Source organism: Botrytis cinerea, chromosome 8 (assembly GCF_000143535.2).
Source record: "Botrytis cinerea B05.10 chromosome 8, complete sequence".
NCBI classification, from domain to species: Eukaryota; Fungi; Ascomycota; class Leotiomycetes; order Helotiales; family Sclerotiniaceae; genus Botrytis; species Botrytis cinerea.
Genome location: NC_037317.1, coordinates 967,688 through 987,496, shown reverse-complemented (window position 1 = coordinate 987,496; position 19,809 = coordinate 967,688). Strand labels below are relative to the sequence as shown.

General features: G+C 44.1%; 5 protein-coding genes across 10 annotated transcripts; 2 read left to right on the top strand and 3 right to left on the bottom strand.

Annotated features, from left to right (window-relative positions):
* Positions 1-61: 61 nt before the first annotated feature.
* On the bottom strand, positions 62-3,753 carry BCIN_08g02580 (hypothetical protein). Its single transcript, XM_001551921.2, has one exon. It carries the CDS (start codon positions 2,790-2,792, stop codon positions 1,305-1,307), a length of 1,488 nt encoding a protein of 495 aa, XP_001551971.1. The 5' UTR covers positions 2,793-3,753; the 3' UTR covers positions 62-1,304.
* Positions 3,754-9,106: 5,353 nt separating this feature from the next.
* BCIN_08g02570 (hypothetical protein) lies at positions 9,107-10,544 on the bottom strand. 3 transcript variants are annotated; one of them, XM_024694508.1, is made up of 2 exons: positions 10,343-10,544; positions 9,107-10,287 (listed from the first exon to the last, which is right to left on the bottom strand). In XM_024694508.1, exons 1-2 carry the CDS (start codon positions 10,520-10,522, stop codon positions 9,823-9,825), a joined length of 645 nt encoding a protein of 214 aa, XP_024550300.1. In that variant the 5' UTR covers positions 10,523-10,544; the 3' UTR covers positions 9,107-9,822. The 3 variants fall into 3 exon arrangements, with proteins under 3 accessions (XP_024550300.1, XP_024550298.1, XP_024550299.1); XM_024694509.1 differs by having other exon boundaries at positions 9,107-10,244; XM_024694510.1 differs by having other exon boundaries at positions 9,107-10,237.
* An 8-nt stretch (positions 10,545-10,552) lies between these two features.
* On the bottom strand, positions 10,553-12,588 carry BCIN_08g02560 (hypothetical protein). 2 transcript variants are annotated; one of them, XM_024694506.1, is made up of 7 exons: positions 12,013-12,588; positions 11,851-11,958; positions 11,591-11,801; positions 11,464-11,483; positions 11,334-11,408; positions 10,936-11,273; positions 10,553-10,877 (listed from the first exon to the last, which is right to left on the bottom strand). In XM_024694506.1, exons 1-7 carry the CDS (start codon positions 12,295-12,297, stop codon positions 10,628-10,630), a joined length of 1,287 nt encoding a protein of 428 aa, XP_024550297.1. In that variant the 5' UTR covers positions 12,298-12,588; the 3' UTR covers positions 10,553-10,627. The 2 variants fall into 2 exon arrangements, with proteins under 2 accessions (XP_024550297.1, XP_024550296.1); XM_024694507.1 differs by having other exon boundaries at positions 10,936-11,408; positions 11,464-12,588.
* Positions 12,589-13,388: 800 nt separating this feature from the next.
* Positions 13,389-15,380, top strand: BCIN_08g02550 (hypothetical protein). 3 transcript variants are annotated; one of them, XM_024694503.1, is made up of 3 exons: positions 13,389-14,548; positions 14,644-14,701; positions 14,842-15,380. In XM_024694503.1, the coding sequence occupies exons 1-3, from the start codon at positions 14,025-14,027 to the stop codon at positions 15,196-15,198; spliced, it is 939 nt and encodes a 312-aa protein (XP_024550295.1). In that variant the 5' UTR covers positions 13,389-14,024; the 3' UTR covers positions 15,199-15,380. The 3 variants fall into 3 exon arrangements, with proteins under 3 accessions (XP_024550295.1, XP_024550294.1, XP_024550293.1); XM_024694504.1 differs by having other exon boundaries at positions 14,644-15,380; XM_024694505.1 differs by having other exon boundaries at positions 13,389-14,701.
* Positions 15,381-15,730: 350 nt separating this feature from the next.
* On the top strand, positions 15,731-19,182 carry Bcdnl4. The gene is made up of 4 exons (XM_024694502.1): positions 15,731-15,902; positions 15,959-16,610; positions 16,660-17,614; positions 17,669-19,182. Exons 1-4 carry the CDS (start codon positions 15,793-15,795, stop codon positions 18,970-18,972), a joined length of 3,021 nt encoding a protein of 1,006 aa, XP_024550292.1. The 5' UTR covers positions 15,731-15,792; the 3' UTR covers positions 18,973-19,182.
* Positions 19,183-19,809: the final 627 nt, after the last annotated feature.

Genomic DNA, 19,809 nt, shown 5'->3' with positions numbered 1-19,809 from the left:
ATTCATTCACAACCAATCTCAATATTGAGCTAGCATGATCATCACGAAAATACCCAAGAAGTGTGGTTTGTATCTTTAATCTCTCTTCATATTCTTATATTCTATTTCCTCCCATTCCACCCAGGGTAGGTATCGGAAAATTCCCAGCCAGTATAATGTCAACCTCGTCCCAATGCCCTAACCATCCATCCATCCATCCCTCATCTGAAACCCCAATCCACATAACTCCAATGTTGAAAGAAAAGTAATAAAACAACCGATGTCGTGTTGGACGAGCCGTTTCTAAAGAAAACTCCTTTAACCCGCTCACTCGCTATCGCTGCGCAATGTATGAAAAGTTCAAATCCCAAACTCCTCCAATGTATTCATAAAAAAAAATCAGTCGTAAAATGAAAGTTATTCATCCGCCACCGCTAATTAACACTCGCATTTATGTTTCGTAATTGGTATGCAGAACCACGCCTTCGGACCCTAGGTGCATAACAAGTTTCATTCTCGCATGTGGGATGAGATAATAGTGGTGGGTCCTTGTCTTTTGGACCTGCATTTCCGCCTGCACAGCTGGATTTCGAGAATTCCCATCTCCTCATCACTAGGGTTATTAACCTCCTGCCCAAAGAATCATCAGACCACTCCGACTTTACCCGCCATTCCAATTCCATTTTTTTTCTTGCGTTTTGTGAAAGATCTGCTCGAACCTGGCTTTCTTCACGATGCCATGCCATGCTGGAGAATCTCCAAGTCCAGTCTATACACACGACATTCGACAGCCATATGCAACCATCGACCTGACAGTCCTTCCAGGGAAATTTCAAACCAAAAGCTGCTATTGGATTGATTAACCAGGTATGTAATATAATGCGTAAGAGCCAATCTATCACAATGCCAAGTAAAATTTTGTAGTCGGAATTCCTCTACCGACTGATAAAATTTTCAATCGAAAGCAAAACACCCAAGATTTCATGTGTCATCGTGCGAACAGCCTTTTTTCGTGCTCCAGGGTAGAAGTGGATAAATTGAATAAATCGATGGGGACACACCCACCCATAGACCGATCGGGGGAATCCGAACATGTGGGACTAGTGTGGTTCTAGAAGGTCGGAGCTCGGTATATGAAAAGAGGTGTGTCCGGTATTGAAGCGTAATACCGCTTGAGATCCGTCGGTCGGAAACCATGAATCATTGATTTTGTACCAGTCCAGTGCCACTGAATAATAAGGTCCTGAGAAGCCAAATCTTGTCGGGGAAGGTGTCGCATACATTGTGCGAGGTAGATGTGCAATGATGTGAATATCTAATTCTGTTTAATAAGTGATTGCAGTCCATCGAAGAGGAACTCCATCATTTCCAATTTCGTAAGGTTTGCTGGATGCTTGCCTGGGTGGTAAAGCCCATCTTGCTCTTCCTGGTTTGCGGTCGTCCAACTTTCCATTTTTTCTCATGGCCATTTCCATAACTGCAATCCGAATAAAATCACTGTTCTCCCTCATGTCGCGTTGACGTGCAACTGGTCCGGTCGCGACCTCGGCAAAGGCTTCCTCGGAATTTCCTTGTCTGCGCCTATTGAGTTCGGCTGGTGGAGTGCCTTTTGGAGACTTGGAAACCTTGTATGTTTGCATTTGGATAGATGCTGTGCATTGTGTAGCACTCATTGTTTGGGTAAGAGATGTTGGCACATGAGCATCCGTGGGAGCATTTGTTGTGGGGTTGAGATACCGACGCAGTGCTGGGGTGGGTGCATCGACCAGGAGAGGTGGCATCCTTTCATCCGTAAATGGGACCTTCGGGTCAATTGACATGATGGATCTTGTAAGAAAATCATCAGGCGTAATCATAGGTGTTGTGAGACTCGAGAATGATTTTGCCGCAGACCTCAAAGCACGCAGTGATGCAGTTAAGTTCGATTTGAACGCGGACTTGCGGCGTGGGGGTTCGACGCCGGTCGTATCTTGTTGGTCCTTGGGTAAATCCGATGGTCTTTGGAAGACTCTAAAGTCGAGCTCTTCAACATCGACATCTGATAAAGGATGGTCGTGCAGAGTATCCTCGCCCGCAAATGTTGGTTGGTATCTCCTGGTTGGTAAAGACCTCCTCCCTCTTGAACTCGGTGTCATTATTGAACTTGGCGGAGTTGATGCATCACTAAGGGAAGCATCATCCAAAGATGGTACAGACTCGCTCGATGTAGTCCTGCTTGACATGACTGATCCCGGACCATTCTCCGAACTGTAACAATCGGTCGAATCGATTTCTTCTGGAGGGCTCAACAATAATTCCATGGGACTCATACCAAATGTTATACTGAGTTCTTTCTCCGACACAGCAGTATGTTTTAATATAGCGTCTACCGTCAATCTTTGTCTCGACGTACCATGTGTGCGAGCACTCCTGTTTGATCTGGGAGGCGGAATGGCTGTAATCGCCAGCAAGGCAGCGACCGAGGGGGGAATGGCATCCGGCGAATGGGCATCGTAAGGGCGACGACTCGATCGCACAGAGTGATTTTTGGTGGTTTGACGACGATCCTTCCTTGGCTCAAATCCCAAACCATTTTTGAAACTATCGTGGTGACTTCTCGTGGGAATCACCACTGGCGAAGAAGTGAAAGTGGTCGTAACCTCAGTACCGGAAGTTGACTTTGGCATGATATCTGAGGTTTGTTCATAACTGAAATCGGAATTTGGGTTGGGAGAAGAAGAGGTTGAGGTTGAGGTTGAAGTGGAAGTGGAAGTGGAAGTGGTAGGTTTGGGCTTCGGCTTTTGTGTTGTGAATAATGAGAATGAGGTAGGCATCTTGTTTGCTCGCGTGCCCTGAGAGTTACCGCATAAACCAGTTGTGTGTATTTATTACTTGATAGAAACCCAATCTGTCGGGGATTTGAATAATACCTTCAACGGGATTCGTTCTTGCAAAAGTAGAAAGAATTCGGGATAGAAAATAATTTAACAAAACTTATCAGAAGAGATATCGAGCTGCTTTGCATAATTTCCAAATGGACGAGACTGGAGGTCAATGATCACAGCACTCGGATTGTACAGTGATTCAAGAGCTTATCATGATACGAGTGTCGGATAACGGTCGGGTGTGGATGTCGGTATGATAACACCAAGTGAAGGGACAGCAGTATATGGTCGCTTTGATAGAAGGGGGAGTGTATTGCACTCGATCTTGTGATATTTCCAAAGCTGTGTGAAGAGTTGTCGTGCGATGACAGCAGGGGAGAATGAGCAGAGGTCGGAAGAGGAATGTATGTATGTTTATTAAGCACAAGTCAAGAGCGAGCGCGAGAGAGCGCGTTCAGCTGATTTGCAGTGAATCACTAGGTACCTATCTAGGTACTTTAAATGAAGGCTAAGATACCGGACGGCCGTAATTTGGCAAGAATGACTTTGGAGGAGGGGGCCGATAGCCTTATTAAAAGATAAGCTAGGAAGGAGAGGAGGCAGGACGGCAGGAAGAGAGGAGAGGAGAGGAGGAGATAAGCGATGCTAAATAATGAATCTACTTGACCACTTTGAGATCCCGAGGGAGAAGTACGAAGCAGACTTGACTTGATTTGACCGATTGATTGATTGATTGATTGACTGATTGATTGACTGATTGATTGACTGATTGATTGACTGATTGATTGATTGACAGACTGGTTTGACTGATGACTCTAATGAGAATTGGCACCAGCTCCGAGAAGAAGGGAAACCTGGAGTAATAACTAAGAGAAGTGTTTACTGTCGAATGGCCACTAGCATGCAGATCGGATAAGCTTTTGGGCAGTGAGAAACGATTCAAGTGCAGAAGTACGTCAATTGTTGTCAACGGATCTACCCAATTCAAGGCTTGGAATCAGTCCAAGCCAAGGAGATTGGACAGAATGGATTCGATTGGAAAGTTAAATCATGGAAATGCATCCGAGATACTGGTGTGTAGATGTGTGTACATACATGCCCGAGTAAGAACTCTCTGCCTGTCTATATGTGAAGCAATGAATTGTCAACACATGGCTCTCTCTGTACGAGCATTGTATCTGGTTCTCTCCCGTATCACATACACAAGCATAATGCTTCGGATAAGATGCAAAAACGCGACCCTGATCCATTCTTGTTCCACCCATCCATCCATTCATACATCCTTGATCGCCGTGAGGAACGTCCTTCGAGAAGGCTTACGAAGGGACCGTAGCTTATGACTGTGCCAGGATGAGGTGAAAGGACGATGATGCTGTTTTGTTCTGGTGTGTGGAGAATCAAGATAATGTCTGTACGGTGGGTGTATCAGCTGGATCTGTGTCCATCACAGCTTACTCACCATCCACACACGTCTTTTTCCTAATGTGGTGATTTTTCTTCAACGGTTATGGAGTTCTGTATCTGCCAATTTATTATACTTTCCTACATTCGCCTAAGAACTGAATCATCATCATCATCATTATCAGCATCGTCGTCCTATTTGAAATCACATGATCAATTATATCGTTGTTTGCCATTGCGTGTCGCTGTTGAGTTGTTCGTCTTGCTGTGTGTGATAAGACGGCCTTCTCGTGGGACAGTCACCATCTTCATCATCATCGCCTTCTTCCTCTCCAGCTCAACTCGACTCATCCATGCATTCAGAGAGTGCAGAGTTATGTGACCTAGGTACGTACTTGGTTTGGACTTCGCATGCTGCCGCCTCTCTCGCTACTCCTATAGATAGGTGCGCGCTACGAGGTATGTGATATTACATTCACGAGCTTAGCCGGAAGTCCGGATACATCACTTGGAGGCGGATGTGCATAATGGATATGGGTGTGGATGTGGATGTGGATATGTATATGTGTATGAATCTGTTCAATCTCAATCTCAATCTCAATCTCAATCTCAATCCAAGCTCAGCCTGTAGCCACTTTGGAGGTGTTCATTCATCCTGTTGCATCGGTGTTTGTACCCAGCCATTTATTGTCCTATCAACTGCCTTCTCACTACTGTACTTCCTGCTGCACTACGGTACAGAATACGCAGAAAGAGAAGGAGTCAATCTCGCCCTATATCCACCTTCCTGTTGTATGAGCTGAAGTGGAATTGAATGCTGTGTTTCCTCAACAACGAAATTGCCGATGGATACCTACCTGGGAACATCATGTACAATGTACAATGTGCGTTGATACATTGGTGACTTACATTGGCGCGTCTTGGGTTCTTGGGTTCTTGGGTTCTTGGGCGTTGGACAATTTTCTATTTTTTTTTTTTTTTTCTTTTCTTTTCAGATTCAATGTGGTCCTGTGGTCCGGTGGGTCTATGAAATCCTTCATGCTTCATCAAAAGCCCTTCATCTGCATTTCGATTGTCTCCTTCCCTATCACGAGAAAACTCTTTGGCCACGTCAGTCAACTGATCCGCTCTGTTGATTTTTTCTGATCTTTCATTTGTTTCATCATTTTCATGGTTAGGTTGTCGCGCCTGTTGGGCGTAAGAGTTTCTGACGGCACAAAATAATTACCCGAAATTGAAATTCAACCAGTCAGTCAGTCAGTCAGTCAGTCAATCAATCAATGACTTCCGACAATGACTCCCGACCCGACGACCGAGGTCTTTTTTCTTGCCAGATTTTTTCTTCTTTTTTCCTTCAATATTGAGAAGGATTTCTTTCCTTCCTTGTCCTTGTTTGTATGTATTACATCGTGCTCGTAGTTAAGAAAGTCTTATCAGCCCTTGTAGTGCCGGTGTACCAAGGATAAAGATGCTGATTTTCCGGCATCCTGTACGGGGAAACTTTAGATTCTCCACATCTCATCCAAATCCCACTAAGGATAGCCTCACAACTCCCAAATTCAAACCCTTCGCATGGCTTTCATTTCCTTCACGACACAAAACCCACAAACCCACAAACATGCAAAAACCAAGGGTCTTTTGAAAAAGGCTTAAGTTGGGATCAGCAGAGCTTTCTGAATCACTTCCCCATGGATTACCCTTGAAGCCCCCCTAGAGCAATCAAAGTAATCAAAATGGTCTGCTTACAACAAATGGCATGTCAGACTTTTCCCTTCTTCCCCACGATATCACGTTCAACCTTCCCGTCCAAGAACCCCAAAGAGCTGAAGAGGCTCCTGCAAGTGTATGCTTAGGGAATGCTGTTATCAATAAGATGTGATAGGATAGAAGACGCTCAAGATGATCCACTTTCCAGGCACTAAGAGAGTTCGAACTTCCTCATTTGTTCTCGAAGAAGCATGACATTTTCAAAAACCATCTTCGCATCTCGCCTCGTCGGAAATATAATGTGCAAATCGACGATCGTTGCATTTCTGCCCAGGTGTGCTGGTCAAGTATGCCCAGGAGAACGTGATAGCTCATTTCGTGGGTCGCACCAGAAACCTCTCTGGTTACATGCCGAAGTCTGCATCTCCAGTCTCTCGACAGGATCATGAAGGGATGGCAATTGGCAGATAAGACATTTCACCATCCCGTCGGTACTGGCATGCCAAGATCCTCGCATTGCTTATCTCGTGGATCGGCTAGGACCGACTTATAATTCGTACGCGAATCTGGGGTTCGAAAGGTCCTCGTGAACTGGTCGGCTTACCATTTGGGTGCTGTTGGGGGCTGATCGTAATGATTAAGCTGTGTGCAGACTTGTGTTACCAATCACAGTTGCGTCAAGGTTGGGGGCGTGTAGCAGGTGAACCATTGGCGTCGAAGAATGTCCTCGTGATGATGTTTCACGTGATGTACGATATCAGATCTTTGAGACGAGCTTCAGGATTTCGTGCTTCCACTTTTGGTTGAGTGTATAGAATTTGAAAACGTGTTTTTTGTATACTATGAGGATTGTAATGTAAATCGTAGCATAAGTTGATAATAACATGGCTTTACTTTACTTTACTAAATCATTCGAACGATCCATTCTATCTTTGCTTTACATACACACTCTGATCAAGGAGCTGGTGGGTGAGAAAGGGCACTGTGTATAAACATTGAAATCCACAATCTTCCCTTGCTCTTCGATGGGATGTATGGAGTACGAAATGAGCGAGATGCGATTAACTATAAAAATCTGAACTCACTCCTGGAGGAGTACTTTCCTGTTTATACATATTAAAGAATATATATATATATACAATAAAGGATTAGCTGGAGCACCCGGGAAAATGTGCTTGTTTGTTTGTCTGCTTGTTAAACAACACACATACCCTCTACTCTACTCTACTCTACAACATCCTATCCAAATCCTTCCATCCCCTACTCTCGACAATAAGCACAGCACAAGTGACTTGACTGGATTGTCCCCATACGTCGTCACATTCATACGGGCTGGAAAATCTATCAGAGGCTGCGTTGTACCCTTTGATATCTCATTGCTGTTTCTGTGTATGTGTGGTGGTATTGGATATTGGGTATTGGTATTGGTATTGGTGCTCCCATGATAGATAGACATTCCACGCTGCGATGCAATGCAATATGCATCGCGCGATTGAAACTCGCAAATCCGGATCTTCTTGTTACTTGGGAGAATTATAAGCTGCGGTCTTGGGCTCGTCGTATCGCGATGCTCTTGGGTGCGAGGTGGCTTGTTCTTTAGAGATGGTTTGGGTGAGATTTCGTCTGGAGGTCTGGATTGCTATTTGGGGAGGAGGGGGCGGTGGGATGGGAAGGTGGTCGTCGAAGGAGGAGGATTTTTTTTGTAGGTGTTTAGAGAGGTGGGGTCTTGCTGGTAGGGAGTAAGAGAGAATTTGTGTCTGGAGATTGGTGTGATGTTTTGAGCTTTTTTTTTTTTCTCACAAGTGGCTGGCATTTGTGTGCTGGTGATTTTTAAAGTTGGAGAAAATGATGGGTGGAGGTGTCTCTGAAATTGTGGATATGAGTATAGTATATGGGGTTTCTAGCTTTGTAATTGAGATGAATGAATGGGTGAGTGGTCGATGAAAGAAATATAAGTGGGATTGGAATTGGAATTGGAATTGCAAAGGTAGCTTCTTCTAGACAGCAATAAAGTCTTCAGTATAGATACCATTGTCATTACAAACAATATCGCCTACTACTCGATCGATCAATGGCAAAAACATCCTAAGTACGTCTTCCACTAACGAAAAACCTGTCAATCCTATAAAGAAAAACAGAATCGATATGAACACAATCCCACGCAACCTTTTCATCGGCCCGTCATATCTATCAACAGCAACTGCAACGCATTCAAAGAAATCCGACCCCGCGCGCTCTATGTGGAAATCGATTCCGAAGACGCGATATCAATCCCGTGGATCTGGATATTGAGGAGATATCTATCAGCAGAATCCGATGCGTTCGGAGATTGGAACTGGATGTTGGAATACTGCACCGTGCTCGACGGATCGGAATTGGGGATCCTGTCATACTATTCTAGATTGCCCGAGCTGGATATTAGTATGTTAGAGACGTGGTATCTTGTGGCATATTTGTACCGGTGCCGGGCTACAGGGACTGGTCGTTTTAGAGGATTTCGAAAGCCGGGAGGGGGGACGTGGCTTGCTGGATGTGCCATGGCCATGGGATCTCGTTGGTCGAGTTGTCGCAGAGAAAAGACGAGCGATTGCCTGGTAGGGGACGGATGTAGGTGCATTGATTATTGTAGATTGCTACTATGAGAGAGGCAGATGGGATGGCGAGGATGGAAAACTTAGCGAGAGATATGATGTTTATGAGAGAGGTGTTGTTGGATTCGGAGACTTGGCATTTTTGGGGAGTATATCTATACTCATGTGTATGTATGTAAACTACCATGCCATTTTGGGGATCATTGACCGCGCATGTGTAGGCTGGAATAGTTGGCATGCATATAATTCGCTCTTCTGGTAGAAGCCTTTAACCATGCACGTGGATGGGGGTTCTGAGTTTGTGTGGATGGTGCTTTGCGTGTTGATGTATCATGGGGACAGATGATGGGGCGGGCGGTAAGTTTTTTCTTTGGACTCCTTCTTCTGTTTGGGTTTCGATTCTTGGGATGGCGGAAATTGTGGAGGAAAGTGGGAGGAAATGTAGGGGTGAACTTACAGGACAACTCGGTCTGTTCAAAGAGAGTCTTTCACTCTCCTCCTCCCCTTCCTCCTAGGTGTTTGTCACTCTGGAAGACAGCACGGCTCGTAGTCTCATGTGGCTTCTGCGCGTTTTCCTATTTCTATTGGGTGATGGGGAGTAGACTGGAAGACTGAGGGTTCGGGAAGGGAGAGGTGATTCAGGGGTAATACTAATGGAAGACTATGGATGAGAGATTTTGATTCTTTGCGTTCTTCGCTCTATTGTTCTTGTCAATTGATTGTTTTTGTTTATTGAAACAATCAAAGAGATCGAGGCAAGAAAAGTTACAAGTGCAGTGAAAGCGATTTGATTTACGAGCAGACCGATTTCAATCTTATGTCTGATCGTAGGACTCGTCTTTGTCAATAACATGCATGATTTCCTGCCTCCGCAAGCGCTCATATCAGTAAAGGAACTATGACTAAATAGAAATCTTCGTCACAACCCCAGCGCCCAAGGCTGCCAAAGTCTTTGCATTGATAACCTCCAGCGTCGTGAGTTCCGCGCCCAACTGCACTCGCACCCAATTCCTAAACTCGACGGCCACGAAAATGTCAATTCCATAACCACTCAATGGCTTTGTCGGCTCTATGGGCTCACTTAGATTCAAGCTCTTTGTGAATTGTCGATTAATCACTTCTATTGTCATCGATAATACTACATCACCCTTGGCTTTTGATTTGATGAGAGAAAATAGAACTCGTACGTCAGATGAGCTTTCATGCTGTTCCGTGGCAAGGATTAAAGAATCTTGGAAGGAGAGGAAACCAAAGCGAGGATCTCTTAACATATCCCCGCGTTATAGAGAAGAATCGGGATGTAGAGGGACAGGAACACCGGTAATCATTTGAGTGGTACTATTGGCGCTGATCGGTGCGGATGTTTGCTGAAGAATGGAGAAACGCAGAATTTTGTGCAGAAGACTTTCGTTTATGGGTGTCCAGTGTTGAGTATTCAGTTTCTTTGAGACATTTTCGTTCGAACTTACGTATCCAACATCTTCGATTACGCCCAAATCAATGGAACGAGCTTTTAAGCCGAGTTCTTGTCGGTATACTGAGAATGTATCGAGGAACGAACTGGAAGCCGAGTAGTTGGCCTGCTCTGTCTGCCCAACCACTCCGCATATGCTTGAGAGCATCGTGAAGAAATCCAGCACAAGACCCTCCTGAAAAGCAGTATTGTGAAGGTTCCACGTGCCTTGTTGCTTTGGTCTTATTGCTTCGCTGAACTCAGTATCGCTCATGAACGTAAACATTTTATACTACAATTGCCAGGAGTCTATCAATTGAACGTGATTAATGGTTAAAATGACTTACTCTCAGAAGCATAACTCCTTGAACGATGCCAGCGATAGGCTTTATCGCTCTCTGGAGAGCAACTCGCACATCATCCAGCTTCACAACATCGCCTTTTATGACTACTACATCTGTTTCCAGAGCTTTCAACTGGAATAGAACGCTTTGGGAAATGTCATCATCGCAACCACTTCTTGGCATGACGACAAGATTTTTCAGCTCCGAGGAGGCTAAGGTACATGGCTAAACTACCACATATACCTTTCAATCCACCAACAATGAAGTCAGAAGCATCGCTACACAGTTTTAGTGATATTTTTGATGGCCGAATCTGGAAGTATACAGATTAGTGTGTGTCTCTTGACGGTGCATGATAAAACCTGCAAGTATCTTGACATTTCTGTCTTCGCCGTCAGTTATGACTATCTTCTCAATGTGATTACCGCTTCGCATATAGCGAAATGCATCACCGATATCTTTGAAGGAAAATTTGGTGCGAGGCTGTATAGGCTTTACATGACCCTGCTCTATCAAGCTGAAGGTCTGCGAAAGTAGTCTGCTCGTCTGTAAGCATCGAATCAAGATCAAGAACTTCAAGTATTTTGTGAACATACCTGGCAATCGTTGACAATGGAACACTATCGAGCGACATATCTATGGGGCGATACGATGCATTGCGACAGAATGGCTCCATTGAGAGATTGTTTCTGTCGGCCATGTCCTTCTTCCCAATCTCAAAAAATGTTCCATTATCTGCAATGCAGCGCCATGATGCATCTGGGAGATCGCTAGATAAGGAATCCAGCACTACATCTACACCCCTTCCATGTGTGGTTTTCATGAGATCTGATTCAAATGCTATAGATCGTGAAGTAAAGATATGATCCGATGCAAGAGCAAATGTTTGGATTAGAAAATTTCGTTTCTCCTCTGTGCCAACAGTGGCAAATATCTGTATTCGTCGGGTTTTTTTTTTTTTTAGATCATAGCAGCTCTGTCCTTTACTCCCTACCTCTGTGCCATGATACTTGCAAAGCTGAATTGCGGCAATGCCTACACATCCCGCTGCTGAGTGAATCAAAACACTCTGTCATTGTCAGCTCTGTTTCCAAGTAACTGAACATCTAAAGTCTGTGACTTACCTGGCCTTTTTGGGCATTGGCTAGATCAATGAGCCCGTAGAGACAAGCAAATTATACACCGAGGAGAGTAGAAGCATCCTGTTATTCAGTATGTTTGATACTAGCTTGGCTTACAAAATTAGGGCACTTGTCTCGTATGGCATGTCATCTGGCAATAGATAGATTGCCTCGACGGGGCTTTGAAGATTATTTGCGAAACTGCTTTTTCTACTGACCACTACCCGCTGGCCAACTTTCAATGAGTCAGTGTTCTGACCAAGACGTCGAATAATACCACCTCCCTCCAAGCCCGGCAGATGCTCATTGGCTTGTGAGAGACCCATTGCGATTGCTAGATCCTTTGTGTCTGTCAATACTAATACAAAATACGTGGAGAATCCTCCATACCTTGAAATTGAGCGAAGCTGCATAGATATCCACTTCCGCACATCCGCCTGGCAAAGGAATTTCCTCCTTTGACACTTTCTGGTAGTGTAAAGTATCTAATGCGACGACCTGATCGTTAATAAGTCTGACACAGGTCTCCTACTCATGCAAAGGCTTCAAGACCGCTTCTGCGTCATATGTGTTACTCTTTTCGGCTTGATCGATGAGATAATCAGGGACAATTCTGCTGATGTGTAGCACTCCGCGTCGCTCTACGTATTCTGTGTCTGAAAGTTGCGGTGGGACTGAAAGGTTCACATTCTTCAAAACTCTATCAATAGATGATACAGTTGCTTGCTCCGAAAGACCTGCAACATCTAGAGTCACTAAACTTGCAGTCGGTTCTTTGGCACGAACGGTTCTCATGACCCCTAGAACAAGGGCGTCATCTGGATTTGTCACTTCCATTTGACACCCTGTCGTCACCCAAAGAACTTGGCGTTGTGGACCAAAAAGATTTTGAAGTGTATCCCACGCCTCGGGGCAGATGCCTGTTAGTGTATTAGAGCTATGGTTCTCTACAACCAAGAGAATGACAGTGGGTTAGATGTTTGTGAATGGTGCAGCATGGTGTTCAATGGACCAGCCGGATACGACCAGACTACTTGCAATGTTCTTGGATAAACCACTGTCATTTGGAAATTCTACAGTGTTGATCACCCTTTCTTCGGCACTCAGTTCCGATTGAATTTTGTTGCCAAAATAAGAGGGATTGATTCACCATTGCTCGTGTGCAATGTAACAATACATAGGAAGACGTACTGTGTCTGAGAAAACGGCCAGCTTTCTTGAAGTGCAAGACACTCAGCCTCGATGTACGTGGGATTGTGGCAAACGCTGGCAAGGGGTACAGTGGCAATCAGTCTACCCTCTACGCCTGAATTCAATTTGGACCAGTCAGATACAGATGGCCACTGGGGGCCACCAGGCAGGAGTCGACATTTGCTATCATCGTGGAATGGAGAAGCAAAGGCAACTACAGCTACCGATAGCAATACTAAGGCAGAAAGATAATGACCTTTTTTTTTTTTTTTTGAATAAGATCTTGGAAAGTGCAAAGGAGAGTGGAAACTTGAAAACACGCAAAAAAATCCGGGCAGGCTGTTGCAGGGCTTATGAGACGTAGAGAGGAGCCTTATCCTTCTAACCTCTCAGATCTAGCACTACGAGAGCTTAGAGAAACCCCCAGCTGTGCCTTGAAATCATACAATGATACGCAACCCACAAAGTCATCGCCGTCGAGCCGACCTACCTATGCTTCTGAAATCATAGTGGTGTGGTTACAGTGCTAGCTATAGCTCTCTCTGGATACGACAGAAATAATTCTTCCATCAGGATACTATAGTATTAATTAGACCATCAGTAGTGATACGAGATCACCTGTCAGTGATATCCTTCGACGTGCAAATCTTTCCCGTTGGTGATGCCGTGCGGAAAATAGAAACTTTCATTTAATTCTAGCTTAGCTAAATTTTGATTCGAATACTGTTTTCGCCTCTGAAGTGCCTCAATATCTGCCAAATATGAGCGCTCTGTCAATGATAGCTGCACTGTGCCTCATGTAGCTCGTCTCGACCATGAATATGTAGTAGAAGCGCCGGTTACCTATCTACTTAGGTAGGTTTCTCGCTAGCCCTACACATTAAAAGCTTGGGCCCCACATCAGTGATGTTGAAGGGGGCATCAGGGGTCCTGCACTCGGATACAAATGCTACCTTGCTCCAATTATACACCATATTTCCAATCCCCCGGACTTGCAGAAATTGATGTAACTTAAGGTGCTGCAATCTATTCTCAATTGAAAGAACTGCGATTAACTCTAAGAAGGTAGCAATGATTAATTATAATTTTCTATCGAAAACGACGTGGCTGAATGGCCCCGAACGCCTCTCCTGTTCAGCATGCCATTATTTAGCGCCGGCAACATTACCATTTCTAGACACAGGCAGGGCCGGGATAAATGACTGTAGCCACAAGCCAACATGCTACAACAAAGGACATTCTTGCCGAAAGCTCCTTGTATCTGTAGCTCTTCATCTGTTTCCTCCAAAATTTCAAGTCATTAATTCCTACACCACCAATTCAGAAAATTGATGCCACTTTCTTGAACACACGATCGTCGGTAATCTTCAAACATGGTATTTGCTTCTATGAAAACACAATATTTTCCACCTGCTCCTACCTTCACAGAGAAAGATGTCGGCGCGCAAACAGGCAAGGTCTTTATCATCACGGGTGGCAATCAAGGCGTTGGTTTTGAGCTTATAAAGATGCTGTACCCTACCGGTGCCACCGTCTATATGGCTAGTCGCTCCGAAGAGCGAGCCGCAGAAGCGACCAAGATAATCACATCAAGTGACCCATCTAATGCCTCGCGCCTCAAATTTCTCCATCTCGATTTAAGCGATTTGAACAGCGTTCGGAGCGCTGCCCAAAAATTCGCCAAGCAAAAGACGCGCCTAGATATCTTGTTGAACAACGCTGGTGTTGGTGGCGAGCCGGTAGGGTCGAAGACAAAGCAAGGAATTGAGCTTCATATAGGAGTAAACGTCATTGCTCCGCTGCTTCTGACCCAGCTTCTTCACCCACAGCTTCGCACAGCTGCTACATCCTCACCAAAAGCCAGCGTCAGAGTCATCTGGACAAGTTCTTGGATGATGTAAGGAAGTTCTCCACCAGGAGGGTATAACCTCAAAGATCTTGAAGCTGGCGGGACAAAAGATGCATACATCAACTATGCCGTTTCGAAAGCAGCGAATGTGATCATTTCAACGAAACGAGTAAGCGCTACGGTAAAGATAGCGTTATCAGCGTAAGTTATATTCATTCCACTGGCAGAGTCCCCACCCCCTCTCCCCAGACAGAAGTTTCTACCTAGAATTGGAATTTCTTCCATTTCGGTTTAAGCATCATAAATTATCGAGATGGCGATGCTGACCTTGATTTCGTTAGGTGGTGCAAAACCCAGGCAACTTGCAGACAAATATCTATCACACGCAGAGCAGGCTCATGATGTTGTTTGTGAACAGGATTTTGTACCCCCCAAAAATGGGAGCTTACACAACGCTATTTGCAGGTTTGAGCAAGGAGATAACGGAGGCCAACCAAGGTTCTTACATCATACCATGGGGGAGAGTGCAAGAGATCAATCCTAGGAAGGATATCTATGAGGTCATTGAGAAGGGCAAGGGAAAAGAGCTGTGGGAATGGTGTGAGAAGCAGATCAAAGCAAATCGTGATACAACCAACAAGTTGGTTGTATGCATGCAACTAGAGAACATTGAAGATTGCATTGCAATGATTGCATAGCCACCCTGACTTCCCAAACATACTAGTCAGAAAAACTGGAGGTAACCATACTGCCTCTCTACCCAGAACACAATCATAAACAGCTTGGGCTGGGTAAAGTACCGGAAGTAGCCATTCAACTCATAGTTCTCGGTGACATTTCCTTCACTGGTAGGTTTCGACACGCAATCTCTGAATGTACAAATCAAACTGTATCTCTTTACAGTTTATATCACGTTGGGGGGGTTTTTCCTGTCAAGTCACTCAAGCGTAACCTTATAGCAGAGTAGTAGGTTAAAGATCATATTACAAAGAGCTGGTACGGATGTTGAGTCGAAATGCTGTACTAATGCTGTACTAAACTTTTAGTAGAGATAGTGAGTGTCGTGGGAAAAAATGGTTCTGGTATGGACTGGCACAAAGCTCTAATTATTAAAGTATTTATTTCAGTGGTTGGAACCGAAGAAGAGCCGCGAGCAGACGACAAAGTTCACGTGACAACCTGTCAATTTCGCGCTTAGCTAGGCAACCGTAAGCTTTTGGGTCTCGAAACGGTCTTCTTAAAGCATCAACTTTCAATCATTTCAGTTCTGATTATACTCAACACCATGAATCATGTCTTCGAGTCAACAGAATAGAAACAAAAGGCCTGACGCTGAGGCTATAGCCGACGATGAACGTCAATATGCTCATAGCGCCATTAGTAAAGAGGAGCTTAACGACAAGTAAGTCGAGCAATTCAGTTCAATCTAGTTATAATTAAAATCTAATAGAAAGAAAGATATCCAAATCGTCCTCATAATCATGGAAAAACATTACCATTTCATGAGTTATTCCAATCACTCTTCGATCCTCTTGAGGCCAACAAGAATAAAAAGCCAGGTCCAGCCACTGCACGCAAAAAATCAGGACCACATGGACCTAATAACCTTTCTCCTAATGAAATACGAAGGAACATCATCATTCGATTTATGTCGCGATGGCGCGACCAAGTTGGCGATGATTTCTTCCCTGCTTTACGCTTGATTATCCCGGAAAAAGATCGCGATAGAGTTATGTACGGGCTCAAAGAAGCTTCGGTTGCAAAACTCATTATCAAGCTTTTAAATTTATCTAAGGATTCAGATGATGGGTATAATCTTATGAATTGGAAGCTTCCGGCGCGAGGTCCCCCGAGTGCTAATTCGGGGGATTTTCCGGGTAGATGTTATGAGGTTTTATCGAAAAGACCAATGCGACAGAAGGTTGGAAATATGACTATCGGGGAAGTTAATGAGATGCTTGATAAACTTGCTTCGGCGCAAAAAGAAGATATTCAGTTGCCCATTTTTCGAGAATTTTATCAGCGGATGAATCCGACTGAATTGGTCTGGTTAATTCGAATGATTCTTCGACAGATGAAAATCGGGGCTTCGGAAAAGACGTTTCTTAATGTAAGTCGATGTCGAATGTTTCTGTGGCTTTACTAATTTGCTTCTGTAGCTTTGGCATCCAGATGGAGAAGCGCTTTTTAATGTCTCTTCTAGTCTCCGTAGAGTTTGTTGGGAACTCACAGATCCCGATGTCACCTTGGAAGCTGATGAGACAGGCGTGGAATTGGGATCATGTTTTCAACCTCAACTTGCACAATTTATGGCACCTTCATTTGATAAAATGGTGGAAAAAATGTGCCCTCAAGATACCAAGGGTAAAAGTAAAGAGGTCGAATTTTGGATCGAAGAGAAATTAGACGGCGAAAGAATCCAAATGCACATGGAAGAAAATGATGATATGCCAGGGGGTCGCCGATTCACATGGTGGTCTCGAAAAGGCAAAGATTATACATATCTCTATGGAAATAATTTCGAAGATGACAATGCGGCACTGACAAGACATATGAAAAAGGCTTTTGATCCAAGAGTAACTAGTATTATATTGGATGGCGAAATGATCACCTGGGACCCCATTACGAACAAGATAGTGGCATTTGGCACTCTGAAGACAGCCGCAATATCAGGAGGTAAAGATCCATTCTCGGCTACAGCTACTAGACCAGTATTCAAGGTCTTCGACTGCTTATTTTTGAATGGTGATAATATCACAAAACATACTTTGAGGGATAGGCGAAACGCATTGGAGGCAGCGGTCCATAATGTTGAGGGTCGAATCGAAAAACACGATTTTAAACCTGCTAAATCGGCTTCTGAAATCGATCCTGCTTTGCGGAAAATCGTGGCTGAGGGCTCTGAAGGACTGGTGTTGAAGAATCCACAATCAATGTATAGACTTAACAGTCGTAATGACGATTGGATGAAGGTTAAACCTGAATACATGACTGGATTTGGAGAATCTTTGGATTGCATAATCATTGGTGGATATTATGGATCAGGTCATCGTGGAGGAAATTTATCATCATTCTTGTGCGGTCTACGTGTTGATGAGAAACAAATCAAAACTGGTATGATTGCCCCCCCTTTTACAATTGGCAAACGAAAACTAAATCACAAAACAGGAGCAAACCCCATGAAATGTTTCTCCTTCTTCAAAGTAGGCGGTGGGTTTAATACAGATGACTATGCTACTATCCGTCATCAAACCGATGGAAAATGGCATAAATGGGACATCAAATCCCCACCTACAGAATTCATAGAATTAGCCGGCTCTCATCAAGAAAGAGAACGACCAGATGTCTGGATCAAAGCCGACGAGTCAATCGTTGTTGAAGTCAAAGCTGCATCAGTAGGCATATCCGACTCTTTCCGCACAAATTACACATTACGATTTCCACGTTTCAAACGTTTACGTCCGGACAAAGATTGGAAGAGTGCACTTTCAATTGAAGAATTTATGGAATTAAAAGCCAAAGTTGAGGAGGGAAAAGAAGACGAATTCAGAGTGGATAAGAAGAAAAGAGGTTCGAAGCGAGTCAAGAGAGAACGCATTATCGCGGGCACAGAAGATGTTGGGAAAACAGAATATGCAGGACCAAACACGGATGTATTCAAGGGACTCAACTTCTGCGTTTTAAGCGAGATGATTCATCCTTCCAAGAAATCCAAGGTTGAAGTCGAAAAACTCATCAAGGAAAATGGAGGAAGTATCTATCAATCTCCAGCTTCCAAAGAAGATATAATCGTCATAGCCGATAAACGCGTGGTTAAAGTCGCCGCTCTCATGAACGCCAAGAAGACTAGTATCGTTAAACCGCAATGGGTAATACACGCCATTGCGCAAAGGGAATCAGATGCTGCACAGGGGAGAACATCTAGATTCATCATTCCGTTCGAGATGATCCATATGCTATATTGCAGGGAAGAAGACACTGAAGAGATCGAAGCAAACTCGGATGAACATGGTGATCCATATTGCCGGGACGTGGGACCGCTGGAATACAAAGGAATTATAGAGAGCATGGCTCGAGTTGAAGGCAAAACCCTGACGAAATATCTACAAGATATGCTGGTGAAGCAAGGCGTGGATATGACGGAATTTAAAGGGAGCATGTTTTGGGGCTGCAAGGCAATTTTTGTGGTGGGGGAATTAATGACGTTTGACATGGATCTCAATGTGCGGATCGAATTTGAACATTTCAGGATTGCCAGTGGGAAGATTGTGGAGGAAGAAAATATCGATATTGAAAGAAAAGTTAGGGAGGAGGGCGTTACGCATATTTTCTTCGCGGACGATAAACAGGAGAGACTGAGGGAAATCAAAAAGGAACTCGGCGCATGCTCACCGTATCTTTTGAGCTGGAGATGGATCCGCGATTCCTGGAAAAACGAGAAGAAAGTGGATGAAGCTCCGTATTTGGTTTAAGCGGTTTGTGAATTAGGGGTTGGTTGGATTTCAATGAGGGGGGTCATTATATCTGGAGTTGGCAAATCCGATCAAGTTAAGATACCAGTTGTCCGGATTCGGAAATGCTAATAGGGGGTATTGCATTACCCAAACATGTGACTATCATACTAAACTATAATGAAAATTATGAAGACATCATAAAATCCATGCACACAATCAATCAATTCATTGAAATTTGAAACCTCCAAAACAGTACTCTCAGAGCTACCTCAATATTTCACACACGGTAATATCTTCCTTCCGCACTTATTACTCACCAAATTCCCCCCTCTCATCTACATACGATGCGCGCAGCATTACGAACCCACTATTCAACAACGAACATCTAGGTTCCAGTGCACCACATGTATACCAGGGACATCAATCAGAAGTACCCAAAAAATAAGACGGAAACAAAAAAAAAGGGATACTGCATATGCATATGCATATGCATATCACACACAAAGATCGCAATCTCGCAAGGGAGAAATAGAGACGTATAGAGGGGGGGAGGGGAGTTGTACTCCGTAATAAAAAGCAAAAGAATTCGGTCTCTTCCCTTTCCCAAAGAGAAGCTTCCCGCAATATATCCCAGTAAACAAGCGAGAGAATGGAAACTAAATCCATGCTCAGCCATGCATCCTATTATTGAAAGAAGGAATGTTAGAGTGGCAAAGAGAGCTCGAGGAGATTGTCATACGTACGTAATGGATGTGATCTTACATAGATACATACATAGAACATACATGTAAACAATACCAGTGCGCGAGAGTTTGAAATAGTTATCGAAAAGCAAAAGTCTCTCCAATTCAAGGA

Bases quoted from the DNA above. Each gene is read 5' to 3' on its own strand.
- BCIN_08g02580 (XM_001551921.2), bottom strand. From the start codon at position 2,792: ATGCCTACCTCATTCTCATTATTCACAACACAAAAGCCGAAGCCCAAA.
- BCIN_08g02570 (XM_024694508.1), bottom strand. From the start codon at position 10,522: ATGCCAAGAAGTGGTTGCGATGATGACATTTCCCAAAGCGTTCTATTC. The intron at 10,288-10,342 runs GTAAGTCATTTT...TGGCAATTGTAG, and splicing joins AAGGAGTTATGCTTCTGAGA to TATAAAATGTTTACGTTCAT.
- BCIN_08g02560 (XM_024694506.1), bottom strand. From the start codon at position 12,297: ATGGAAGTGACAAATCCAGATGACGCCCTTGTTCTAGGGGTCATGAGA. The intron at 11,484-11,590 runs GTGCCCTAATTT...TCATTGATCTAG, and splicing joins TGACATGCCATACGAGACAA to CCAATGCCCAAAAAGGCCAG. The intron at 11,409-11,463 runs GTAAGTCACAGA...TGACAATGACAG, and splicing joins CCAATGCCCAAAAAGGCCAG to AGTGTTTTGATTCACTCAGC.
- BCIN_08g02550 (XM_024694503.1), top strand. From the start codon at position 14,025: ATGGTATTTGCTTCTATGAAAACACAATATTTTCCACCTGCTCCTACC. The intron at 14,549-14,643 runs GTAAGGAAGTTC...TTTCGAAAGCAG, and splicing joins TGGACAAGTTCTTGGATGAT to CGAATGTGATCATTTCAACG. The intron at 14,702-14,841 runs GTAAGTTATATT...TGATTTCGTTAG, and splicing joins GTAAAGATAGCGTTATCAGC to GTGGTGCAAAACCCAGGCAA.
- Bcdnl4 (XM_024694502.1), top strand. From the start codon at position 15,793: ATGTCTTCGAGTCAACAGAATAGAAACAAAAGGCCTGACGCTGAGGCT. The intron at 16,611-16,659 runs GTAAGTCGATGT...TTGCTTCTGTAG, and splicing joins CGGAAAAGACGTTTCTTAAT to CTTTGGCATCCAGATGGAGA. The intron at 17,615-17,668 runs GTATGATTGCCC...ATCACAAAACAG, and splicing joins TGAGAAACAAATCAAAACTG to GAGCAAACCCCATGAAATGT.